At 50.1% G+C, this 21,518-nt stretch overlaps 1 protein-coding gene across 4 annotated transcripts in view; it reads right to left on the reverse strand.

The window, feature by feature from the left end:
- The window catches only part of CAPN5 (calpain 5), a 66,074-nt gene that overhangs the window by 30,981 nt on the left and 13,575 nt on the right, over positions 1–21,518 (reverse strand). For 3 of the 4 annotated variants that reach the window (XM_082055801.1, XM_082055802.1, XM_082055803.1), the window contains one exon: positions 13,354–13,530. In XM_082055801.1, coding sequence (XP_081911927.1) covers positions 13,354–13,530 — 177 coding nt within the window. Of the gene's footprint in view, positions 1–13,353; positions 13,531–17,059; positions 17,105–21,518 lie in introns of those variants that run through there. The other variant, XM_082055804.1, reaches the window with a different exon arrangement.

Genomic DNA, 21,518 nt, shown 5'->3' on the forward strand with positions numbered 1-21,518 from the left:
TCCCCTTCCCGTTCCCCCCACCCATGGTCTCCAGGGATGTGGTCTTGGAGAGCCTCACCATTATTCACCATTCCAAGCCAAGTGGCTACCACAGCCCAGCTTTCAGCATATCCACACAATCAGACACAGCCCTCTCCAGACAGCCTCTCTCACAGCGAGTTGTTTTGATGCATCTGTTTGCAGAACTGCTAAGAAAAATTATTCCCTGTATTATTCCCTATTCCCTGTATCCTGACAGCACCGAGATCTGCAGATCTCAGCTCTGAAGCAGGGAAGTCTTCACACACCTCACTGACAAACTGGGGGGTGGGATGCTTGGACCAGTGAGATGATCTGCCCCAGGTTGACCCATCCAGAGGCAGAGGTGGTCCCTCTTGGTTTCAAGTCCCAGCCCAGCCCGATCACCACATGAGCCATCATTCCTTGGTGGAAACCATGTCACCAGGTTCCTTTCGTGCTGCATCACCTGAGTCAGCCTGACCCTCACAAGTGTACACAACTACAGTCTTGAGACCTGAAGGAGAAGACACTGAACAAATGCAGCAGCTCTCGGAGATGGTTCTATCTGGATCTCCTTCCCTAAAATCTTAGTACATGTAGGCATGGGCTCTAGGAAGCTACACCAGAGAGCTGGAGGAGATGAAACAAAAAATAAGGTCCCATGGGTGTTTTAACTTTAACACTCTATGAGAGATACGAAGCTCTGATTCACCACAGTGTTGCCACCCACCTTCTCACAAATGCCCCCATCCTCCATCATAACCCGGTCTTGAGCTGTCCTATGGATCTCCTTGGACCAAACTCCCTTGGGATGGTGCTAAGGACTTGTAGGGTGAGGAACAACCCTGATTTGGCACTATCATGGGTTTAAAATACACCCAACCCGCCAATTCCCATCGTCTCACCATGGCACACTGCATCCTCAGTTGCACCAGCACTTCCAGTTGTGAGGTCTAACCTCAAACAGAGGAACCGCTTTGGCTCAAAACCATCTGCTTCAGGCCCCAAACTTGTTCTTGGGGGAGGTTCACTGTCATGTGGGTACAAGTGAAGGACCATGAACCACAGGCATGAGCCATGAGGACGTTCCATAGCTTGCACCACTTTTGAGCCATCAGTCCCCACCCTGGAGGACATGGTAGTGTGGACGTGTCGGTGGGAAGGGAGGAACCTATTCAAGTAAGTCCTGTTGTGAAAAAACAGAGTATTTTGGGAGAAAACCACCCACCCATCACAGAGCTATTGTGACACCCTGGAGCGAGCTGGTGTGGCCATGACGTGGGCTGTGTTGGTTCTGCTTCCAAGCGACATAATCCGGGTTTGGCACTGAACCCTGCCTGAATCCCAGTTCCTGTGTCTCAATGAAAGTCTATTTTCTAAAACAGAATTTAGGAATCTAAATCATGTGGGGTTCTTTGTTTGTTTGTTTCTTTTAATAATTATCCTAAGAGCCAAGTTATTGATGGGAAAAGAAAGAACACAAAGCTGCAAAGGAAAATTACCTCCACCCTCCACTATGCCTATTTCAGATCAAAACCTCCTGACTGCTTTTCCATGGGGATACCTCCCACAACCCCTTGAGCTGCACTGTCCCAGGGTGAGGAACCATCCTTTGGCTTGTGATTGTGTCATATTCATAGCACGGCAGCACCACGATCCAAGACCAGGACTTGACCCAACCACAGTCCAAATTAATCCCTGACTACGCAATGACAATGAAGAGGTTATCACGAGTTTAAGCCGTTTAAAGAAATGACTTCCAGCCCACACCTATTCTAGTTATTCATACCCTGGGTGTAGTTTTACAAACAGAGAAACCTGCTTTATGAGAAAACCACCATCTAGGAATGTGGACTCATGAGCTTCTGTTAACTGGGAGAAGGGACAAAAAGGGGTATTATTTAGAGAAAATGATTCAATATTCAGCCACCAGGAAAAGGTTCCGTTCCTGCCACTGTTGAGAGAAGGGAGTGGAGAGGAATTTGGAGGCAGGGTTGGCCGTAGGCATCCAGAGTTAGCTGGTTCTGTCTGGCACCTCCAAGGGTGGATGCCCACCCAAAAAGTATGAATCCTGTATTTAACACCAGCAAGGATCTCCCCATGAGGCCATGGGCTCAAGTCATGACACTGCAGGAGTTCACAGAGATATCAAACACAAGCAAGCTTCATCTCTCCTTGGTAACATCCCCTATGGTGGTTTCCTCCTGACCTGCTCAACTTTCCCAGTAACACAGGCAATACACAGCATTTCCAGATGAGACTTTGAAGCCTTCAGCTCATCCTCAGTTTGCTGACAATTTACAACGATGCAGGTACAGCAGCAGCAGCTCCAAGATAGAATATATGCACAAGCTCTCTGAACAATGGGTAGCACAGGGTCTCCACACAAACTCACTACATGGTTTACTGGGCTGTAAAAATGTCTATGTTTAGACTTTTAGGCAGTTTCTCCAGGTATTAAGCACTCTGTCTATGTTTTCCATCATAAATTCTTACATAACTCTGTCAGTGGTGTTGACATCAGAACACAGTCAAGATTTAACCACCCATGACCACTTCCCACTAAGATGGCTTGTCCACCCTTTACCTTCTTGGAAGGGAACTGGGAGGAATTCATCACTAGGCAGTGGTTTCCTCTTAAAGGTCCAGAAAACTGCCTGGTGGAAAAGGAGCGGGGGGTGTTGGTGACAGCAGCTGAACATGAGCCAGTGTGTGCCCAGGTGGCCAAGGGGCCACCAGCATCCTGGCTGGTACCAGCACTGGTGTGGCCAGCAGGCCCAGGGCAGTGACCGTCCCTGTGCTGGGCACTGGGGAGGCCAAACCTCGAATCCTGGGGGCAGTTTTGGGCCCCTCACACCAAGAAAGGCCTTGAGGTGCTGGAGCGAGTTGAGAGAAGGGAATGGAGCTGGGGAAGGGGCTGGAGCACAAGTGTGATGGGAGCGGCTGAGGGACCTGGGGGGTTCAGCTGGAGAACAGGAGCTGAGGGGAGACCTTCTGATCTCTGAACTGCCTGAAAGGAGCTTGGAGCCAGGGGGGTCGGGCTCTGCTCCCCAGGAACAAGGGACAGGAGCAGAGGAAACGGCCTTAAGTTGCGCCAGGGGAGGCTGAGGTTGGATCTGGGGAACAATTTATTGCAAAAAAGGGCTGTGGGGCATTGGAACAGGCTACCCAGGGCAGTGGTGGAGTCACCATCCCTGGAGGCATTGAACAGACACATAGATGAGGTTCTTAGGGACATGGCTTAGTGCCAGGGTTGGGTTAATGGTTGGACTCGATGATCTTGAGGGTCTCTTCCAACCAAAATGATTCTGTGATGCTATGAAATATCAGAGATATGGGATGCTCTGTTTCATTTCTACGTGAACACAGATGTCACTCCTCCCAAGCTGCAGTCTCTTGCCTTGTTGGTCAACACAGCTCCTGCTGGCCCCAGCTGTCACCCAAAGAGGAGAGATACTTCATCTCACTCTTGCTGACCACATTTCTTCTTGTGGGATCTGAGGGAGACACCACCAGTCTCAAGGGCTGGAGAAGTGGTGCCAGCTTGCCCCTGCCCCACAGGGACTGGGAGCAGTTGCTGAAGCTCTGCTCTCCTTCAGGGCACCTGAGAAGCCATGGCCAAAAAGGGGGTGAACGCAGAGCAATTGTCAGACTGCCATGAGAGCATCACCCAGGGGTGCTGTGCTTGCTTGTGCTTTTTGTGTCAAGGAAGAGCCTAAAAGGGACCTGTTGGTGGGTTTTCATAGAGATGAGCATCCAGATGAGGATGTGGTGGGGCCAACAGATCACACAGGTTGGCACCTCGCTGTGCAGGATTGGTCCTGGTGAGCTCAAGTCCCAAGTGCCTGTGCTGAGCTCCAGCCAACACCTGAAGCCAACACCTGAAGGCTTTGTCCTTTCTCAAGGATGCTTTTCATTCTCCTCTGCTCCTCCAAGAGCTCCAGTTCAAGGCTGCCTTGTCCACAGTGGTGTCTGGGGCACTGCAAGGAGCTGAGCACCGGTTCCCTACAACCGCAGATGGCAGCGAGACAGCATGCAGGTTGGGGACAGATGGCCACGAGTATGGGTAGGACAGTCAAGCAGGGCAGCACCATCCCAAGGAATTCACCCCCCTCCATTGCACAGTGTTTCAGTAGACCCAGGTCTAAATGATTGCACTGGGCTAAGTGTCTCCACTTAGGACAAAGATCCCACCCTACCGCCCTTCCCCACACTGCACATTTCAGTCTGCCTCATAAACAGGTTTTTAGTCTCTGCAGGGGTTTGCAGCAGTATTTGCACAATCTCTGTGTTAAATTATATACATATCAGAGGAAAAACAGTGCCATTCCACTTACTGTCAAATTGCATTGGGGTTTTATTTTAAAAAGGGCCATCTTACAGAATTTAATGCTCAGTACAAGTAATTCAGGCGGCGTCAGTCATTTGGCAGCAAGGAAAGGACAAGCCCTTGCCCTGGGGTGTTTACAAAGACAGACATTAGCTGCATTTATTTATCTCCGATCATCCCATTGATGCTCTTGGACTGGACAGTGGTCCAGGCTCTGCTGAGCAAAGCAAGAAGGAAGGATGATGGAGAGAGGGTTCGTAGCTATTTCTTTACAGGTGCAGGTATCCCTCTGCCCCGACTACCTATGCATTACAGGGTTATCTTATATTTAAAGGGAGCAGAAATGCAGAAGCAAGTGAGTGTGCACACAAGATCCAAGGGTTGTATGCTGAAGCTAAGCCAGTTCACATACACACAAAATGGCAAATCCTGAGGCAGGGAATGGTCTTTAGAGCAAGTGATCCAGAGCTGTGGTGGATTTTCCTCTCCTGGAAAAACAAAACTGGATGGTGCTTAGAGGAAGCGGGTCAAGTTTAGTTCAACAGGGAATTAATTCAAGGAAGTGCCGTGACCTCTTGTTACGCAGAAATCAGCTGATGATGCATTGACAACAGTTCCCTCCGGCTTCAAATTTGCCAGATCAAGGAAACAGCTCCTTTTCTGCTCCAGTCACCGGTTTTCATCCTCCCACCGCTGCTTCCTCCTATTTGTTTCTTTCCCTAACCACTTCTTGCAGCAGCTGGACCCTGCCCTGGGTTTTACCGCACCCCATGTTTTATTTTCTCACTGCAAGAGGCAGCACCGTGCCTGATCGAGGGGACTTTGCATGGATTTTGGCAAAACCGCTTCTTCCAGCAGGACCAAGCACAGACAAATCGCCCCCAAACCCCATCCCTGCAAAAATTAGAGCTCACGGGCAGTGCAGCATCTCCCATTCGGCACCAAATTAAAAGTCACGGCTGGTCCAGGACATAACGAGCTCTGTACCTGCTCTGCAGGCTGAATGTGCCCCTCCGGCACCCCAAAGCCAAATCTGTGAGGATTTACACCATTCCCTCCCACGGAGCCCAGAGATGGCAGCAGATGCCCAGGGCTCCTTTTTGCGACACCTTCTGCTATTATGATCTTTCCTATTATCTGTACAATAATTTCTAGACACCGGCGCGCAGTGGCATTAAGAAGCAGGCGATTAATCTCATCCTCTGATTTTACTGTTGGTTTTGCATTTAAGGCCTTGTCCTTCTGAAGCTGAGGACAGAGCAGACGGGCTGGTTAATTTCTTATCAGAGGCTGCAGCGAGCTGTACTCGCACCAGGCAGCTTATCACCCCGGATCCTAATTGGGGTAAATGAGGAGAATGTGTTTGTCCAGCTACTCGGGGCTGTGGGAGGATGCAGCGAGATCTGCTGGAACACACTCAGGGTCAGCATCACATTTAATGAGAGATCTTTTAAAACAAGCATAAACAATAACAAATATTATCTTCTCCATCCTTGACGGGAAGAGAGGCAGGGGGAGGCTGTGAATAGCTTAAAATGTAAAAAAAAGTCAATTCAGATATTGCATTAAATGGTGACCAAATCCTTTCCTGGCAAGGAGGGACCAGACTGGCAATCAGCTCCAGGCTTTACAGAAAACGGCAGATAAATTAACAGGCAAAAGGCTCATAAATTCCTAAGCTGAGACATGTAAAAGGTCTGGAAGGACTCTGTCTCTGTGATGGATCACAGAGAGACGACAGACTCTGCTTGGAGAAAACAAGTCCCTCCGTCCATCCAGCAGCACTGAGGAGCCACAGCACCAACGCTCCTTTGGGCACGACCAAAACTGAGCGAGACAGGTCAAAAAGCTACAAAAAGCTGAGTGAAGAGGTCAAAAAGCTACAAAGAGCTGAGTAAAGACATCCCTGGTGTGCAGGTGACAGAGGCTGGTATTTCTGGCAGAAGAAGGTCCAGGTGGGGCACCAAAGGTCGTTGCTCCCAATGACGATCACCATTTTAATTGCTTGTTTCAGATGAGCTCTCAGAACATAGAATTGCAAGAACTTAACCTCTGCCTTCCCCATTCTCTTCACCCTTGTGTTTTTGGCAGCTTCCCAGTGCCGTACACTGGGGAAAAGACCTTTTAATGCAGAAACTTGCGGGCAGGCAAGTGCCGGTCCTGCTTTTAGTGAATTAGTTCATTGACTCCTTTCCCCTTCCAGGAAAAACCCCGCAGGGACTGATTGTATAACCCTCACTCAGCAAGCAAAGGAGCTAAGTGCTTAATAACACAAGGAGAAGGGGATCTGAAAGATGCTCCCCCATCCCGCAACATCTCCTCATCCTCCAAACACAACAGCATTGAATTCAGGAGACAATGGATATAATGGATGAAACCCCTACACACAAGTCAGGCTGGATATAAGTCAGTCCGACAGGGAAGCGGCTACTGAAAAATGGTATTTGCTCAGTTTCTAAAACAAGATTTCTTTTGTCTGGATGGGAAAAAATAAAACAAAACAAAACAGGGCTGTGGATGAGAGCATCTTTGCCCAGCGCCACAGTAGGGCTGAAAATGCCATGGTCCTACTGCTCTGAGACCTTCTGTTTCCCACAACCCTTCCCAAAACACCTGGACTCTCTGTCTCACCCAACACTACTCTTGCTCTCAGACTTTCCCCTCCAAATGGCATTGCTTCTGAAGCCAGATAAAATAATATTGCCATTTAGCAAGAATCTACCTTTGTGCTGTTGAATCAGTGACAACCTCCCTTGACAATTCCTGCAGAGGTAACTCGGTGCTTGCAAGCAAAGGCTGGAGGGACATAAAAATACTGAGAAATTGGGTTGGAGGGCAAAACTCTTTCCCTGGAGATGGGAGGGCACAGACTTCACCCAACAGAGCTTCTCTGGTGGTTGCAACACCAGCCAGGCTTGAACTCACAGTGTAGAGGTGCAGCTCAGGTTCAACCACCACCACACATCACCTTGTGCCACCCCATCACTGTGACAACAGACTGCCTGGAAACCCTCATGTTCATCACATCCTGGTCCCCTCCGAGCACCTTTGGGATCTCTGGTCACAACCATTCTGCATCTTAGAGAAGACCATTGGGTGCTTCTGCAAGGCCCTGTGACACGCTGCTGAGACATCCCAGGCCAGGCTGGATGGGGCTCTGAGCAACCTGATCTGGTGAAGATGTCCCTGCTCATGGCAGGGGTGGCACTGGATGAACTCCCTTCCAACCCTTCTATGATTCTACATCTGTGCACAGCACAAGTTCCCCCCAGGCCTCATTTGCTTCCCTCAGGACCATAATGACACCCAGATGTGTCCTGGCTGGTGACCAGTCTCAGCAGCAGGTGATCGCTTGGTGGACAGAACCCAAACCATGGGACCCTCCTTGCAGCAGAGAGAAATAAAGCCCTTGTTAAGGCCCAGGGGTACTAATGACCCTAATTTAACCCTGTACCAACCCCATGGCATTACTGGAAGTGGCCTGTACCCAAGAAGAGAGTTTGGGACAGTGATGATTACAAGAGATGAACTGGTTTACCCCAGGGTAGATGAGCCTCTTCCACCCTAGGCCACCACTGTTTTTTTCCCCAGGGGATCAACAGACACAGGTGAGTGCCCCAGATCCCCCTCTATTTCTGCCTCCCAGCCTGCATTTCATCCATCCTCTTCACTTCTTCTCAGTATTGCCCTTCCTCATTTACCCAGCTCCCAAAAGCTCAGGCCAGCTCACCAATGCACGTGGTAAACCATCTGCTCCCATGCTGCAGTGATAGTATTCCTGCCTCAAACAAGGAGAGCAAAACCCAGAGCTTGAGGATGAGGCTAAGACTTTCCCTATGTGTGGTACTACTTGTCTGAATACAGAGATCTTCCTCACCTTCCTACAGAATCATAGAATAATTTTGGTTGGGAAACACCCTCAAGATCATTGAGTCCAACCATTACCCCAACGCTGGCACTAACCCATGTCCCTAAGAACCTCACCTACTTGTCTTTCAAACCCCTCCAGGGATGGTGACTCCATCACTTGAGGCCGTTTCCTCTGGTCCTGGTGCTTGTTCCTGGGGAGCAGAGCCTGGCCCCCCCTGGCTCCAAGCTCCTTTCAGGCAGTTCAGAGATCAGAAGGTCTCCCCTCAGCTCCTGTTCTCCAGCTGAACCCCCCAGGTCCCTCAGCCGCTCCCATCACACTTGTGCTCCAGCCCCTTCCCCAGCTCCGTTCCCTTCTCTCGACTTGCTCCAGCCCCTCAAGGGCTTTCTTGGCTTGAGGGGCCCAAAACTGACCCCAGGATTTGAGGTGTGAATGGTAGCAGGCAGAGTGCAAGGTTGGAGTTTCAAGCAAGGAACTAGGATTTTGCCTTAGCTCAAAATGCTGTGTTTAATTTCTAATGCAAACAGCCAAGTGTTACTGCCAGCAAGAGCCACTGATGCTGCCCCAGCCAGCTCCAAAGTCTACTTTGGCTCAGCATCGAGCAGCCAGCCTCATTTTTAAGTGGATGCACTAAAACAAAGGTCTTTGGGACCCCCTTCCCAGCTCAGGCTGATGCTACAACTTCCCTCCCTCCCGTAAACTCCAGCGATTCATTAGCTTTCTGGCTTCCCCGTGCTGCATCACAAAGATGTCCAGCAAACAACCACCGAAGCCAAAGCCTGATCAGAGGGTTCAAACAGCTGCTCCCTCTGCAAAGATCTGGCACCCAGAGCAGGGCTGGAGGCCAGGGGAAAGCAGGGAGGGAGGACACCCCGTTGGAAAGAATAACGCTGAGCCCGTTCCAGGAAACGCTGCAGCACCAGATGCAGGAGGAAGTTTAAGCAAAACAGGGAAGGGTTATTCGGTTATTCATGAGCTGTTCCAGCAACGCTCTTCAGCCTTCTCTTTATCCCCCTGCCCAGAAGATGAACCTCAAGAAGGAAGGAGAGCTGTGCAGAGATTGCATTTGTTTTGTTTTGTTTTTCCAAAGCAAAAGATAGCACGTGGAGGAGAAAGGATGGGAAAATGTCCTGGTTGGGAAGGAAGCGATGTACACATGAGGAAGGTGCTGTTTACATCTCTACTAGTGTCATTTAAATATATAGCAATGAGTTCCTGCCTCTGCCGAAGCTCATCCCACCACTGCAGTGAGTTCACTGCAGTTACTTTCCACATACGAGTGCTTTCCCTGAAACAGTGACCTCCTGCATATCGCTTCTCTGCATAGGTCACAACTGACAGCACTTCTGAGAAAGCAAACTGTTGTTTTTAACAGCTGATGCCTTTTATTTCCACTCTCCGCCCACTCCGCTCTCACAGCAAAGCCCAAGGCACAACCAGCTCTTGTGCTTTATCATGTAGTTTCAGCTGAAACTCCCCAAAACAAACCATGGCCACGGCCCTGAGAGATAGCAGAGGTGTGTACACACCATCCCTTCCTGCAGACAGCGTCCCTGGGACTGTCAGACTCCATTTCTGGGTCAGAAAAGCCTCAAAACAGCACTTACCAAAAGCTGGGAGTATCACTCTGGTTTGGTTTTGATTTTGTTTTTTCCGAACAACAAAATGTGATTGCCTAAGGAAATATTTACTGGTTATAACAGAAAGAGGATGCTGTAGGGCTTAATAACCACATCGTGCAATTATCACACAAGCAGAGCAGTTGATTTGAACTTCATGGACATTTTGGACTCTCCTGAACGCTGCATTTAATTAGAGAAGCTGATGGTGTTTCCCAGCTCTCTTGCAGACAGAAACGTGGTGAGATATATATCAAGATCCCTAACACCCAGTTGCGCTTGTGTTTGCTTCCTTGCAGAAGATGCTGGGACTTCCTTGCTGGGCTCTGTCCCTTAGAGACCCAGTGTGAATTCAAGCAGAATTGGGTCCAACAACTACAAATGACACTTTGCATTGGCTGGCTGGCACAAAGGCGTTCTTCTCCTCATGAAATTCAGCCACCTTGCCAAAATGGACAACTGAAAGGAAAGAAACTGGAGAAGTCCTTTAGAGAAAGTGCCCTCTGGAAGCTTCAGCATTAACAAGGGCTCATGTGAGCCCAAATTCTCTTTTTTATGGCAATTTTATGGTCAGGGCAGTTAGACGGGTCTGTTCAGATGATCCTACCAGACAGTAGCATCAAGGAGACATCTATTGCTCAGCATGGGCTCCTTGTGGTGCCAAAACTGCTGGCATAGTTCCTTTCATCTCGTGCAGAAGCAGCAAAAGAGGGACCATCTCCATCTCCAGTTAAATGCACAGGAACTTGCTTGCATGTGGGACTTTTCCCACTGCCAGCCCAAGCAAGAAGGAACCTCTGTTCAAACTGCAGGGCTGGCTGGTTGGAAAGAGCTTGAATTCACTCCATGCTTGAGCAGGGATGGGCTTGGACCTGGCTGAGCATGCCAGCTTGCAGGTGAAGACCAAGAGGTGAAGAAACCTTTCTTAGAAAGACTTCATGCTCTTGGGAGCACGGCAGTAACAGGATGATGCTTTGCTGGTTGACCCTCTGTCTTCCCAAGCAAGAGCGGATGCTACATGCCTGAACATGAGGGCTGTAAGTGAGCTGGAAGCCAGAAAAGCAGATGGAGAAGAGGTAGATCACTTGTTCAGAGATGGTGTCCCTTATCCTTGAAAAGAATCATAGAATCATTTTGGTTGGAAGAGACCCTCAGGATCATCAAGTCCAAACATAACCTAACTCCAGCACTAAACCATGTCCTTAAGAACCTCATCTAAACACCTTTTAAACACCTCCAGGGATGATGACTCCCATCAACAAGTCTATGCCTGACAAAGCCTGAATAGCCAGAGTTGTTCACGAGCCATGCAGCAAGCTTTGAGACACAGATGTTCAGTAGAAGATGAGAAAACTTTGCCCTTCCACAGCTGGATCCAACCCTTTGTCATTAGATGTGGGGCTGAATTAATGTGTGTCTCTGAATGCACACCAGCTAGGGGGTGTCAAACACATCTCTAACCCTTCAGTCCCAGAGAAAGTTGTTTAGAAAGTCTTGGGCATCACCCATATGTGTGACATGCAAGGTGTGTTCATGTGGTATGGTGGTGAGAGCGTGTTCCAGGTTGGCCAGAGAGGTGGTGGATGAACCATCCCTGGAGACATCCCAGGCCAGGCTGGACGGGGCTCTGAGCAACCTGAGCTGGTGAAGATGTCCCTGCTCATGGCAGGGGTGGCACTGGATGAGCTTGGAAGGTCCCTTCCAACCCAAACCATCTTATGATTCTATAATTCTATGATGCTGTGTTGTGCTCCACAATGAGACCAAACCATGGTGAGCCCTCTCTTCAGAAGGCAGCTGTGCACAGAGCACCTTTCCAGTCCAGCAGAGAAGGGAATAAGCTAAAACACGAGCTGAGCCTTGTACAAACACCATCTCCAGGCAGGGCTGGCATGAAAGAGACCAAGGCAGGGCAGAGGGAGACAAGACCTCCTCCCACGAGCAGTCTGGCGGGATGCTGGGCAGCTCAGCCCCTCCTGCCACACTGAAAGAGGCGGTTCAGCTCCATCCCTCCCTTCACACAAAGCCTTTTTGTCCACCCCCCAGGGGCTGCCCTCACCCTGACAGACACAGCACTGTCTTGCGAAAGGGCAGCTGATTTTCTGGGCTGCCAGTGGGGGTGAGGAGGACAATGGCAGCTCAGGCGACCCTGCCACGCTAAAATGTCACCAAGCTGCCCACAAAACAGCATGGGCTGGGCAGTGGGGGCTGCTCCTCCCCACGGGCTAGGAAGTAGAAATAGGCGTTTTAAATGATTCTGACATTGCCTCTCCCCATTCACAGTTATCATTGCTGCCTGGGATGTCCTGCATTTCATGGCAGTCAGAGAACCACAGAATCATTTTGGGTGGAAAAGACCCTCAAGATCATCAAGTCCAACCATTAACCCAACCCTGCCACTAAGCCATGTCCCTGAGAACCTCATCTCCACGTTTGTTCAACCCCTCCAGGGGTGGTGACTCCACCACTGCCCTGGGCAGCCTGTCCCAATGCCCAACAGCCCTTTGGGGAAGAAATTGTTCCCCAGATCCAACCTCAACCTCCCCTGCTGCAACTTATGGCCGTTTCCTCTGGTCCTGGCACTTGTTCCTGGGGAGCAGAGCCCGACCCCCCTGGCTCCAAGCTCCTTTCAGGCAGTTCAGAGATCAGAAGGTCTCCCCTCAGCTCCTGTTCTCCAGCTGAGTCCCCCAGGTCCCTCAGCCTCTCCCATTACACTTGTGCTCCAGCCCCTTCCCCAGCTCCATTCCCTTCTCTCAACTCGCTCCAGCACCTCAAGGGCTTGAGGGGCCCAAACTGCCCCCAGGATTTGAGGTGCAGCCTCACCAGTGCCCAGCACAGTGGGAAAGAAGTGGCCTTTTGGTCAGCCCCAAGCAGATGGCCATACCCAGGCATAGAAACTCCCCAAGACACAGTGCCCTGAGGTGCACCTTTTCGCCAGGCGCTGAGGACAGCAGAAAGGGGACAGGCAGCACAGGCAATGTTACCCCCAGGCCCCCACAACCTGCCTCCGTGTCAGACACAGCAGCATGGAGGACACGCAGAGTGGTTTTCGCAGAGGACACCAGTTTTTCACGTGAGAGGAAGGATGTGTTAGACCACCCACCTCCCAAAGACCTCCAAGATGAACTAACCTACCCAAAGCTTATCTTCTTTTCCTTTCCCAAATGGATCATCAAGAGTATTCAGAGACAACCCTTTGCTTTGCTGGACCAACTACACTCAGCAAGAGCGCCCAAAACCAAGCTGACCACAAACTTTCTCTCTGTTTTATGCATGGGGAAACTGAGGCACGGAGAAGCCTGCTTTGTACCCAGACCTCATTGGGGGACAACAGTCTTAGCCTGGGTGTAGCTGATCTCCCTGACATCCCAGATGCTCACAATACTGAGCCTGGGCAAATAAACCCTGCTGAGGGGAGAAGATGTTGTCTGGGGCTTGGAACCCTTGATAAAGGATGTGCTGAGCATTGTTGGGGGTGCCTGAGAGCAGAGATGGCATAAGGAAGCATCAAGGTGAAAGGGGACACGTGCACTTACTTTTGGTCGCTTCCACTGGATGCCCTGGATCCTTGACTTGTAGAAGAGCGAGTCGTCGTTGGCGGGGAAAAGCGGGTCCTCAAAGAGCTGTTTGCGCCTCTGACACTCCTTCTTGAGGGAGGCGTAGCGCTGGTTCTCGTATGGCTTCACCGAGGAAAACATCCTTCCCCACCGGCCCTGGGAGGACAGGCAGAATGGGGTGAGATGGCGCAGAACCTGGCCATGGACACCCAGTCCTCCTCCACAGCATCTGGGTGCAAGGACCAAGACGTCATGGCTGGAGACAACCATCCAGCATCTGTCTCTGCCTTCCCCCGGATCTGGCTGTCCTACAACCCCACATTTATAGTCTCATGAAGCACCTCTGGCTCACTCCAGGAGGTATCGGTGTGGTCCATCACCAGTTTAAACAGGCAGAGAAAATCCTGCATCCAAACGAGGAGAGATGGATGACTCCTCTAAGCTCAAGAATACCTTGGACATCCCCTGGGCATGGGACTCCCATTTCCCCAACCAAAACAGGAACAGGAGGAGATGATAACTGGTGTCCTGCCTTTTAGTGACATTATAACTCATTTGGGTAAAACACAGCCCTTGGAGGCAAAGGAGAAGACATTCCCTGCAAGAAGGGTGTGCACAGGTTTTCTGGGGGGCTGAGCCCTACCCAGAGCACCCCCACCACGCAGCCCCAAATTACAGACATACAATTCATGATTTCATCAGAGACGCCAACTTCTCAGTAGACTTCATCAGATCTGATTTTAATTAAAAAAAGGTCTCCTGGCAGAGCGCCACGTATTTCTGGATTAATTATTCTGTCCTGACAAGCATCTGGCTTCCAGGGCAGAGAAATGAGTTTAGCAATCCATAAAACAGCAGAAAACCATTGCCCAAATGCCCCCCACAAGAGAGAGCAGTGCCTCTCCATCACTGCTCCATCACCCCTGCCCTATGGCCCCTGGGTACCAACCCCTTTGCTCCAGTCCTCATCCTTCCACCCTATAGCTGGCGTTGCATTGTCCCCACAGCAGGCAAAAGGGAAGGGGGTTCTCTACATTGATCTCCTGTACTAAATCACAGACCTTCTTCCAAAGAAACCTCCCTAAATTTATTCTGTATTTATTTATAACAGCTGCGTACAATCCTTCTTTTTCCCCAAAATGGGATGTCCTGTTCAAACTGTTGATCATTAGTGACCCTAGTCTCAAAATATCTAGTCTGGTTTCCTAAAGAAATGGGGGTTTGTGTGCCACAAAATTCCAGCTGTGGTCTCCAACACCACCCATGGTAAAACAAAGGGTGCCCCATCCAGATGCATCCAACCAACTGGCCTAAACCATCACTCCCAGTGGGATGTATAGAAAGTATATGCTTCTTGAGGTCAACATCCATGGACACTTTAAATCATGACACCAGACAAGGAAATTGCAATAGCGGCTAATTGGAACCAGCTAATCTGTAAACACCCAAAATCCCAGGGATTATATGATCACTTACAGCTGAGCGTCAATTCTGGAACGGTGTCACATCGTTTGTTAATGAATCACTAGGATTAGCTGCAGGAAAGTAGGTGTTTGAGAGCTAAATCAATGTCCATGGTGATCAGAACAATCCTCCAAGAGCATCACCCACCCAGCCAGCCTCTCATTTGGAGAGACAAAAACACTTCACTTCTGCAAAGCAGAAGTATAGGTTTTAATTGACGGCATTTATCAGCTTGATTAACCGCACAAGTGCTCATCACTCAGAGCTTAAGTGAACCCAAAATAACCTCCTTGTTGGCTGCTCCACAGGTCTCTGCTGTTGAGGATCGGTTGCTAAAGCAGCTTGTGGGGTGCTTGGTGCCAGCCACCCACCTGTCTGCAAACCACCTCAGGTGTCCCTCAGACACACTGAACCACAGAAATATAGAATGGTTGGGTTGGAAGGGACCTTCAAAGCTCATCCAGTGCCACCCCTGCCATGATCAGGGACATCTTCACCAGCTCAGGTTGCTCAGAGCCCCGTCCAGCCTGGCCTGGGATGTCTCCAGGGATGGTTCATCCACCACCTCTCTGGCCGACCTGGGACAGGCTCTCACCACCCTCATTGGAAAACATTTCTTCCTCACATCTGGCCTGAATCTCCCCTTCTTTAGCTTAAAACCATCACCCCTTGTCCTATCACAACAGGCCCTGCTCAAAACTCTGTCCCTACCTTTCTTACTGGCCCCTTTTAGGTCTGGAATGACCACAATAAGGTCTCCCTGGAGCTTCTCTTCTCCAGGCTGAACACCCCAACTCTCTCAGCCTGTCCTCACAGAAGAAATAACTGCAAAGGGGCAATTATGCCTTTAATTAAACACAATCTGAACAAGGCGCCATCCTGGATGAACTCCATAGGATGTACTGGGACAACAGGTAGATGCACCTCCCATGAGGAGACCATTGGCACTGGATGGCCAACAACCCACCTACCCCCTTGTCTCTACTCCCATGTCCCCGACGTGGAGAAAGAACATTGCAATAATTTAGTGATGATCTTCCAGGATTGTGGACCTGAGATTTTATAGTTCAGAACAGCTTGCAGGCCAAAGACAGGGAGAGCAGCTCTGCCTTCAGCGCTGAATCACCTGCTCTATTTGGGAAGCAAGGCTGGGACCTTGTCTGCGTGGGGTCAGTCACAAAAGTATTGACTCACACAGAAGCCTTTGGAGGTGGCTGAGCAATGCATTGACGTGCTGTGGTACAAAGGGCCTATAGCAATGCTCACGGGATCTTCTCCTTGGCATCAGGACCACTTCTCAGATGCTCCTAAGAGACCCAAGTGCATCACCTTCCCCCAGAAAAGCATTAAAAATAAAGGGACCTGTATCAAAACAGGAATAATACACCAGATTTGCTCCTTGTAGAAAGGCAGAGAGCCTCACTGAGCAGTCAGGGAACACACACAGCAGTCAAAATATAAATCCATGCTGCTAAGAGGGTCAGGAAATGAGCTAGACCCCAGATCTCCAGCAGAGGAAGGGGGTGAAGAATAGGGGAGATGTCCCCAGTTGTGGCCCCTGAGTTCCAGCAGGACAGGGAACTGCTGGAGAGAGTCCAGCGCTGGGCAACAAAGATGCTGAAGGGAGTGGAGCATCTCCCGTGTGAGGAAAGGCTGAGGGAGCTGGGGCTCTGGAGCTGGAGAAGAGAAGACTGAGGGGTGACCTCATTAATATTTACAGATACATAAAGGGTGAGTGTCAGGAGGATGGAGCCAGGCTCTTCTCGGTGACAACCGAGGGACAAGGGATAATGGGTTCAAACTGGAACACAAAAGGTTCCACTTAAATATGAGAAGAAACTTCTTGTCAGTGAGGGTGCCAGAGCCTGGCCCAGGCTGCCCAGGGAGGTTGTGGAGTCTCCTTCTCTGCAGACATTCCAACCCGCCTGGACACCTTCCTGTGTAACCTCATCTGGGTGTTCCTGCTCCATGGGGGCACTGGACTGATGATCTCTTGAGGTCCCTTCCAACCCCTGACATTCTGTGATTCTGTGTGATTCTGTGGTGGGGACATCTCGGCAGTGAATGAGCTCCTTTTGAGGGACAATCAGGCAAGACTCCTGCAGTGACAACAGTCACTGCTACAGAGAGACACAGGCAAAGCAGCAGCTCTGGGAAAGGACGGTTGGCAGCTGCTTTCTGCACAAACAAATAGGCTGAGGGAGAACGATGCTGCTGATACCTGAGATGAACCGCTTGGATTTGTGAGCTGGGCCGACAGATGGGAAAGGACATTTCCACAGGAGGCTGTGCAGAAAGAACCAGCAAGTTTTAAGAAGAGAGGCTGGAGAGGAGCGGAGGGAGTCTGGTGCCTTTCTAAAAGCCACGCTCCAGTTAAGGCAGGAGCTATCGGTTTGATGCAGGAGATGCTGGACGCTGCTCCGCAGCCTGTCCCGTGGCCAAGGGCTGGCACTTGGCTGCTCATTCATAAAATTACCGCTCCTCCCCGGGCAGCTCTGCAACGACAGCCTGGAGCTGCGCTTTCCAACCACCCTTGCGACGCCGACTTCCATGGGATGCCCTGGGCAATGTCCATCCCAGTGAGAACAGGACCGTGGTCCTCTTGGCCAAGGAGCTCCAGCCTTTCTGCCACCCAAATTTCCCTGGAGGAAAAGGGCTGACTCCTTACCCTTACCCCACGCTGTCACCTTGACACTCATCTGTCCTCGCCATGGAGATGTTCTCACATGAGGGAGGCAGATGGATTTGAGTTGCAAAGGAAATACCAAGCAGAATGAGAAGGGATACTGTTCGGGATCATTAAAAAAAAACCCAAAACAACCCAACCAACCAAACAAAACCACAAAAAAATCCCAAAAAACAAAAAACCAAAAAACCAAACAAACAAAAAACCAAAACCCAAACCCAATGTACCAACCAACCCCACAAAAACCCCAAACAAAAAACTTGCAAAATAATTAAAAGGAAGAAGAAGGGGAAATGTTCTTAGGGAGACGTGTTAAAATTCATGACTCCCTCTACTTTGCAGCCAGGCTGAACTTTAGATCGGTCACATTAAAATGCTCAAGGGCTGCCTAACTCTTTGACTTCTTGCACCAGGATGCTCCAGGAGCACAAGACCTGGGCATTCTCATGGCTGGTTCAAATTAAAACCCTACACTTGCATGTGTTTGTGTGTGAGCAGGAAGGGAAATCTGCACTCACAACTCTTAGCAGAGCTGAATTTCTGGAAACAGTGGTCTGAGCTCAACCTTAGTCCAGCCATGAAGCAGTTAAACAGGAGAACATTTTGCTGGAGGACTGAGCCAGACCTATGACTCAGAGGTGTTGTGGACTCCCCCCTTTTCTCCTCCAGCATCGGTTCCAGCTCCTGCCAGCTGGTATCGATCACAGCTCCGAGTGCTGTGACGGGAAGAAGGACTGAAAGTGTTTGCATTGGCCTGGACCAAACACTTGCTGAAAGGCTCTTCTTTCCTCCCCCACAAACCGCTTCTTCTTTTTTGCTTCCAGCTCAGAGGTCCTGTTCTATATCTAGTGAGCTCACCACACTTGGGGTGTTGCAAGGCTGCACCCTGGACAGGAGCAAAGGGCTCCTTGATTGTAGATCACAGAAACATAAAGTCATTTTGGTTGGAAAAGACCCTCAAGATCTTTGAGTCCAACCATCAACCCAACACTGTCACTCGACCATGTCCCTAAGAACCTCATCTATGTGTCTGTTCAACCCCTCCAAGGATGGTGACACCATCACTGCTCTGGGCAGCTCATTCCAATGCCCGACAATTCTTTCCATGAAGAAATTCTGCCTCTAGGTCAGACAAAATACTCTGTCCTTAGAAAACAGGATCTTCTGGCCTGTGTTCTCCAGCTCGGTTCTCACTAAACAGGAGATATCACAGAATCCCAGAATGTCAGGGACTGGAAGAGACCTGGAAAGCTCATCCAGTGCAATCCCCCCATGGAGCAGGAACACCCAGATGAGGTTACACAGGAAGGTGTCCAGGCGGGTTGGAATGTCTGCAGAGAAGGAGACTCCACAAGCCCCCTGGGCAGCCTGGGCCAGGCTCTGGCACCCTCACTGGGAACAAGTTTCTTCTCAAATTTAAGTGAAACCTCTTGTGTTCCAGTTTGTACCCATTACCCCTTGTCCTACCATTGGTTGTCCACCGAGAAGAGCCTGGCTCCATCCTCCTGACACTCACCCTTTACATATTGATAAACATTAATGAGGTCACCCCTCAGTCTCCTCCAGCTCCAGAGCCCCAGCTCCCTCAGCCTTTCCTCACACGGGAGATGCTCCACTCCCTTCAGCATCTTTGTTGCCCTGCACTGGACTCTCTCCAGCAGTTCCCTGTCCTGCTGGAACTGAGGGGCCACAACTGGACACAATATTCCAGGTGTGGTCTCCCCAGGGCAGAGTAGAGGGGCAGGAGAACCTCTCTGACCTACTGACCACCCCCCTTCTCATCCACCCCAGGTACCATTGGCCTTCCTGGCCACAAGGGCCCAGTGCTGGCTCATGGTCATCCTGCTGTCCCCAGGACCCCCAGGTCCCTTTCCCCTACACTGCTCTCCAACAGGTCATTCCCCAACTTACACTGGAACCTGGGGTTGTTCCTGCCGAGATACAAGACTCTACACTTGCCCTTGTTCTATTTCATTAGATTTTTCCCCACCCACCTCTCCAGCCTGTCCAGGTCTCTGGATGGCAGCACAGCCTCTGGCGTGTCAGCCACGATATCTGTAATATCACATTGTGAAGGCACAAGGAGAAGATGAAGGCCAAGGAGAAGATGAAGCAGGGACCAGGCATGTGGTTGCTCAAGCCCCAGCCAAGCACAGACTCACGGGCACAACCTACAACACTGCAGCCCAATAGCAGTGTGTTCAGAGCAGCCTATTTCTACGAATGTTATTTAAATCATTTTTTTCCCAGCCTCCTTGGGTGTTTCTATTGAGAGACACGCGACAACACTGGGGTTGCTCTTCTACCTACCAACCAACCTTCCACAACCTACTAAAGCCCAGCTCAGCAGAAGAAAAGCCAACACAAGGAAAACTTTACACACCTTTTCTCCAGGATCCAGGGAAGATGTGGTCGAACCGTGAATCCCTCCCTACACGAAACAGGAGATAAGCTCTCCACATCCCTCAGCCAACATCTCTATGAACAAAAAAGCCTCGAGTCACAGGCTGCATAGTGACAGTCCCATGGGAAGTCCATCAGGACCAACACAGGGCCCACAGCAGGTCTGAGCTGTGTTCCCAAAGCTCTTTCCTGCTCCCAGCTGTGCATCTACCTCAGCTTTGCTTCGGATTTGAAGCAACGTGGCCCAGAGCCAGCAGCACCGCGTAGCATCCTGCATTAGCAACGTCCGCAAGGGCTGGAAGGGGAAGCTATGCTGCCGAAAATTAGAAAACAAGACATTATTTCTTCTCAAATTGACTGCGGTTAACCAGGGGAGCTGATTCCTGTGGGAAGTCATAGATACTTCATGTCCAGATGTTTCTGGGCAGGGCTGGATGTCTTTCCAGAACAGCTGCTTTATCCACAGTGCAAATTACTGAGCATTTACAGCCGTTACTTGCTGAAACAAAACAGTCAACAAACAGGAGACTGAATGTCTCTTTATCTCTTCACCCGGTTATATCTCTGTTCTCTTCTAAGAGCTAGAAACTCTTAGCAAAAACACTAGGCTAAAGGTGAAACAGCCATTTTTACACTTAATCACCTTTATATCAAGCTCTGATTTTTGTCAATGATATGCTCCAGCACAGCTGGGGTCTCAGTCCCCACCTGAACACAGCACCTTTCAGCCAAAGGGTTAATTTTGCGTGTGTGCACAAGAGGACAAGCCATCCCCCCTCAAGTAATGGGTGTAGATGGAGTGGATTTAGTATAAAAAAATAATCTTGATAGGTTGAGAGCTGCTTGTTCTGAGTAAATAAATGGATTTTTGCAAGCATGTCAGTATAGTATGTGTTCCCTGATGATTCCTCCTCTATGAGGTGGGAAAGAGCATCGCCATCCATCTGCAGGGATCCTGGTCCCTTCTGCAAAGCACTCCGAGACCTACAGAGGAAGGCGCTGGTCTCACGGATGGCTTTTACTGCAAAAACCGCAAGGAAAAAGGAATCTTTCATTAAAAAGTGCATTTACAGCACAGGCGGGAAGGGGCCAGGGTCACTCGTCTTAGCAGAAAACTACAAAACTACTGTATCACCAAAGCGAGCCCGGCTGGAAATCTCTGCAACAAAATCAACCCAAAGTCAGCTGTCACGCTTGGAGGCTATTTCCAGCAATGCATGGTGATTTTTATCACGCGTGCTTATTTCCTCTGCTTTTTTTTCCCCTCCCAAACATCTCTCCTTTATTGCTTAACAGCAAAAAGACATTAGAGACAGAGCCAGCCAGCAGGTTTGCAGGGGGTGCAGCGTTCGATATGTTTTTTCCTGGGGAGGCTGGGGTCAATGTGAAGGTCTGGGCACCCTTGGACACCCATCTCCTGCAGGAACCGGCCAGGTGGGATGGCCAGGAGCTCCCTTTTTGCTTGGATAACTCACACCGGGGATGCCTTTAGCCTCGGGAGTTCCTCATTCCTTGCAGATATGAGTCACCCATTTGCAAACAAGACTCAGTGCCGGAGCTGCGGGAAGAGAAAGGGCAGCCCTGCGTCGTA

The sequence above is a fragment of the Streptopelia decaocto genome (assembly GCF_964273445.1).
Source record: "Streptopelia decaocto genome assembly, chromosome: 1".
NCBI classification, from domain to species: Eukaryota; Metazoa; Chordata; class Aves; order Columbiformes; family Columbidae; genus Streptopelia; species Streptopelia decaocto.